The sequence below is a fragment of the Olea europaea genome, unplaced genomic scaffold, assembly GCF_002742605.1.
Source record: "Olea europaea var. sylvestris unplaced genomic scaffold, O_europaea_v1 scaffold274, whole genome shotgun sequence".
In the NCBI taxonomy this organism is placed as follows: domain Eukaryota; kingdom Viridiplantae; phylum Streptophyta; class Magnoliopsida; order Lamiales; family Oleaceae; genus Olea; species Olea europaea.
Window position 1 is genome coordinate 154,285 of NW_019245831.1, and position 5,898 is coordinate 160,182.

The 5,898-nt window shown below is 36.1% G+C and overlaps 1 protein-coding gene across 1 annotated transcript; it reads left to right on the forward strand.

The window, feature by feature from the left end:
* The first annotated feature begins 3,186 nt into the window (after positions 1 to 3,186).
* On the forward strand, positions 3,187 to 5,711 carry LOC111383708 (BTB/POZ domain-containing protein At5g17580-like). The gene is made up of 3 exons (XM_023007842.1): positions 3,187 to 3,395; positions 3,539 to 3,608; positions 3,849 to 5,711. The coding sequence occupies exons 1-3, from the start codon at positions 3,361 to 3,363 to the stop codon at positions 5,391 to 5,393; spliced, it is 1,650 nt and encodes a 549-aa protein (XP_022863610.1). The 5' UTR covers positions 3,187 to 3,360; the 3' UTR covers positions 5,394 to 5,711.
* Positions 5,712 to 5,898: the final 187 nt, after the last annotated feature.

Here is a 5,898-nt window from a genome sequence, read left to right on the forward strand (position 1 = left end):
CATTTATGACTTTGATTCCTCAAGTTCCATCTGGCTCTTTTTTCGTTTTTTTTTTTTTTGAGCATAAATTCTTAGTTCTATTTAATTACTTTTGGCGGGGCGTGGATTCGTCAAATCTTACTCTTTTATGTATAACTTGAGCTTGAAGAACCTGATTTTATAGTTTGCCTAGTGCATTGGTGAAAGAGTGTAATTTCGAATTCTAGGAAAACTGATGCATCCAAGCCTGGCCTGCACAATTTTTAGTCTGGCCAATGTAGTTACCAGAAGAATAAAGTGAAAAGTAGTCCAATAAGTAGTTTCATATTCAATGTTAAACCATGGTTAAATTAAGCCCCCGTTTGAGCCCCATTATTTGATGTTATAATTTTTGGAATAGTGTTATTTTTGGAGAATGTGTAGTTGGAAAAAGGACAAAATTTTGGAGAATGTGTGGTTAAAAAGAAGAGAGAAAATAATGTATTATAAATTTAATGGGGCTTAAATGGAGGCTTGCTTGAAAATAACTAAATGCACAGCTGGTTTATACAGGTTTTGACTAAATTTTGCTGCGAACTGTTGATCCACAAATAAGATAATCTTGTTGGCAATAGCACTTGCATACCCGACATGACCTTCACAAATCTGGAATTCACATTTGATCACGGCAAGAGCAGACCAATTTCGTTACCATGCCAACTTGAATACCGCTATTAGATTGATGGAAATAGTTCGAGAGAGTTGGATGTGGAAATTGCGATCAACAAATTGAAGAGGGAAAACCGAAACACTGACTGAAGATCTCGAACCAGGTGTAGAAAATCAGAAGATGGATGCTTGAAAACGTGAAAACACGATGTCTTGAAAGCGATATTTGCCTGCTCTAAATCTTGGGATTTCATTAGAGATTCACCAGCAAATATCTTGAGATTTCTTAATAGACTAACCAGCGAATAGCCAGAGAATTAGTCAAGCGTTTGGCGGGTTTATGATGAGCAATACCGTAAACTCACAAGAGGAACAACAAAAAATTATAATTTCGAAATTTAAGGTTTTTCAAATTTTGGAAAGATGTTTATAATAAAGATACAATTCCTTAGCCCCTTTCGTCTGCTCTACCAAGTTTTCTATCTACATTTTTTTTTGTGACTCAGGTGTTCGAGTTTCACCGGACTAATCCTAAGAATTGGCGATCTTTTACCTGATTTGTCATTCGGATAAATCCAAATGCTATCACAGCTTATACATATTTGGGCCGAACATTCGGGATGCGATTTTCCGCCCTATGAACCTCCCTTTACGACGTGCAAATAGGACCTTCGAAGGGACAATAAAGTGCACCACAAACTTGTCGGCACAGGACATTTGCCTTTCAATATAAATGTTGAGCGGATGAAATCATGTATCAAGACATGTGCTTTGCTGCCTAGAAGTCAATCAAATCTATCGTATATTAACCTATAATCCTCTTTATTGTTTAAACAATGCTAATAAATGTGTTTTATATGCTTATCCCTACTTATAAACTTGATATATGTCTGCAACAGTAAATGAATTTTTACTTAATTTAGTGTAAATATTATTGTTACAGGTAAAACCTAAAGTTGGAGGAAGGTTTTAAGCTTACTTGGAGTTGGTTCGAAGTAATTGAAAATTAAACGGATTGCCCATAATTGATAAAAAGCACTAATCTAGCAATTGGAGGAAAGTCACAAAGTTCTGGGAGTAAAGTTTAACTTATGAAAAGTTTGGAGACTAGTGTACACACTTACGAAACTTGAAGAGAACCAATTTTTGATGATATGGAGGTTCAAGAGCCAACATGAACACTTTGCAGGGGTGACTACGGTTTGAAAAATGCGATCCATCCGCGAGCACATGGACTTTTTGCTGAGTTCAAGTTGCGGTTGAAAAAAAAATGATTTTCCCCAGTTCGCGGGGCATGACTTTCAAGATGGTTCAAGTTTTCGCTCACGTATCTTCCAAAAGGAAAAGAAGATTTCTAAGAGTGTTTCCTAAGTAATTTATGTCAAGATAAGGGTTACACACAAAAGTGATAAAATGAGAAGTTACCAAAGATAAGAGAAACAAATATAGAGTTTCAAGCTTGGCGTAAAGAAGACGAATTCTTAATGAAAGAAGTTCATCTTTTTTCTTTTTTCTTCTTCTTTAAAACCGGTGATGTACTTTGAATTCTTTTGCGTTTTTCTTTCATTATGATGTGTAAATTCCAATAGCTAGGAAGGATGATGTAATTTAGATTTGAACCTTTAATTTCAATTCTCAAGACTTGTGAAGCTAATAGTTTTATGTATTGATTTTACTTCTTTTCTTATTACTTTGAAATAATTGATCATCATTTCCTTGATTTGTGGATTATATCAAATAGAGAGGTGGGTTATAAATTTAGTGAAGTAGTAAATCCGGAAATTGAATAAAAAGTAGAGAACAAAATTATTGAATCCAAATCTACAGAACTCAAGACTGACTCATTAATTAATATTATCTAATTTTAGTCATTAGTTTTTTGCAATAAATTATGTTAATAAAACCCCAAAAGTCGAATCCTCAATTTAAAGAAAAAAAAGGTCAGGAATCAAATAATTTGATCATTAACGCACCAACCGATGGCAGAAATTCCATATTGCTAACCTTGAAGGGTAGCTCGGTGGTCAGACTTTGTATTTGCTCTCCAACGGTCATCAATTCGAGTCTCTTCAGAGCCATTGAGATGAGTACCCGACTGAAAAAAAAAAAAAAAAAAAAAATGAAATTCCATATTGCTAAAGCTTTATTTTCTTAAAAATAATATCAAATCCATAAGAAGAATATATACCTAATTTTAACTTAAATATTTGTAATGTTTACTTGCATTTTTATTTTTATTTTCGTTTTATTTTATATAATATTGGAGACTAAGTAAGTGATTCATATCTACTAAAACTCAACTGAATATCAAGAAAATCTCATTCGAAACTAAACTTATCCCATCAAATCCTAAACACAACAAGGGCTAGTTATTTGACTTAGTCAAATTTCAATTCATTTTTTTTTCCGTGTTTAATTTCCCATTTGCATCCCACATTGAAATCATATTTAGTTATCTCCACGATCTTCATCCCTTTTTTCTTTAAGGTATATTGTTTTCGATTTTCTTCATAGAAATTTGATGCATGTGCAACCGTTGAATCTCATTTCATCCATATAAATACGTAGAATATCACCTCAAATTGAGATTACTCCGCCTATCTCGTCCACCAATAATTAGTAAAGTATAATATATTGTTGTTGATAGACTTGATTTTGCATTTTTTGCTATTTCGCAGGTTGTATATATCAAGTGCAGATTGGATACGAGAGTGGAAGAGGAAGTAAAATGAAATGGCATCTAGACACGGCCTAGAACGTCCAACTTGGTAAGCACTGCATTCCTCATAGCTTTCCGAACCCGCTTTTAAGTTACTTTTCGCTTTTTGACAGTATGCATACGGCAAAAAAAGCAGCTTTTAAGTTAGGCCAATTAAATTGAGAGATTTCTGAAGTTTTTTCTATTAATCAGGAGACCAAAGTCCAAATTGTCACCAGAAGTCCAGTGTCATATACGTGGAGTACAGTTCACATTGGATGGGGTAAAATTCTCCCTCAAACTACATTTTCCATTCTTATATATATTGGATATGCAGTACTTCTCGTTTTCCAATACTGTGTATTAAAGAAGAATGCGTCGATACGAAACTATATCTTATCTATTATTTTATTTAGTTTTGTCGAGTAAAATATATTGTGACTGCTCTTCCTTCCCCAATATACTTCTTATTTCCTCCCAAATTCACTTATTTTGTCAAACGACTTATCTTATGTACTGCTAGGAACTTGCGGCCACCAAATCAGCAAAACTATCAAAGTTGTTGAAAGAGTACACTCAAAATGATCTCTCCCGTTTATTGGATGACATTCCTGCTGATCCAGAATCATTTGAGCTTGTTGGGAGATTCTACCATGGCTACGATATCAAATTGTCAAATGAAAACGTCGTTCGTGTTGCGTGTATTGCTCATTACCTCGGAATGACCGAAAGTCACTGTCCTAATAATCTTCTAAACAAAGCCCTCAACTTCTTTGAACACCAAATTCTTCCTAATTGGCAAAGTTGCATCAAAGCTCTAATTAGTGCAGAAAATGTTCTTGAACAATCAGTGAATCTTGGCCTAGTTGATGCATGTATGGAAACTATTGTCACAAAGGCGCAGGAAGATCCGCGTTTACTTGGAGAGCCAATCAAGAACTTTTCGTCTGATGACGACGATAGTGATGGAAAGGAAATGGCTATTAAACCAAATGCCAGAAGGAGGCTTTTTGATCTTGAGTGGAAATCTGAGGATTTAATGGTACTCTCATTGAGGTTTTACGAACCTATAATTCGTGAAATGATTCAACGAAAAGTCCCTCTAGAATACGTTGCTGCATCCCTCTATCAGTATGCAAAGAAATGGGTGTTTGAAAAAGAAGAGAATGGTGAGAAAGAGACAGTTGAATCTTTGGAGAGATTGATCCCTCATCAGAAAGGGATGTTTCCTTGCTCATTTCTCTTTGAAATGCTAAAATCTGCAGTATCACTTGATGCTAGCACTGAATGCAAAAATGGATTGGAGATCAGAATCGGAAAGCAATTAGATCAGGCAAATGTAAAAGACCTATTCATACCTACCCAAGGATACACAGAGGACGAACAGCATGATACAGAGAGTATACGAAGAATTTTGAAGAATTTCTACAGTAATTATACCGGTCCGGATGCTTCTGGATTCATCAAAGTGGCAGAATTAGTCGATAATTTCTTGGCAGAGGTTGCTAGTGACATAGATTTGAAGATGAGCACATTTATATCACTTGCTGATATGTCGATAGCAGTATCAGAGGGGACAGATCGAACATTGGATGGACTATACAGAGCTGTTGACATATATCTAGACAAGCATAGACATCTTACAGAATCAGAAAGAGAGAAATTATGCAGGGTTTTGGATTGCAACAAAATGTCAGTCGAAGCTCGTGAACATGCTGCACAGAATGAAAGGTTGCCATTGCGTGTGGTGGTGCAGGTTTTGTTCATAGGGCAGTTGCAACTTCGGGACAACATCACGAAGGAAGTGCAAGGTTCTGATGACCGGCTCTTGAAGCTAGAGGAGGAGGAGGAAGATGAAGAAGAAACGAGGGCGGAAATGGAAAAGATGGGAAGTAAAGTGTTGGAGCTAGAGAGGGAATGCCATATAATGAGGAGAGAGATTCAAAGAGGCAACAGCAATAGGCAGAAACCAAGCTTGTGGAAGAAAATGAAGAGAAAACTAGGGTGCATGACCACCATGCACGATCATAACTGCCATGTCAAGAAGAGAAAGGTGCATCCAAGATGAACGAGTTATCGTTTTTGTCTTTCTTACCACCACGGTCGACTAGTAGTACTGATTTCAATAATGTGCGTCTACGATGACGCTTAAGAATGTCAGCTAGGAACTAATATGTTAATACTGTTTCAAAGCATATGCTTATTCTATCTCTAGGGGTGATCTCCCGTGCCCACGATAGAAAAGAGCTTATTGTGCCAATAGGTGGTATGGCAACAATTGTTGAATTGTCAACAATGACGGTTTGACTTTGTTAATGTTGCATTGGCACATTTTATTTTGTCCTACGTAGCAAGAGAACAATTCTGATTGGACCGTGCTACATAGTCATAGAGGATGACACTTCGATTAACATAGCACACACACATAGGGAGGTTGGGATTATTTTATTTATGGGGACCCACAACTCGGTTGTGAGTGTTATGCCACCCACTGTGTCAAAGCCTATGTTCGTTTGACTTAATTCATTCTGATTTATCTCAACTTAGCCCTTCTTTGAGCCCTTTTTTTGGAG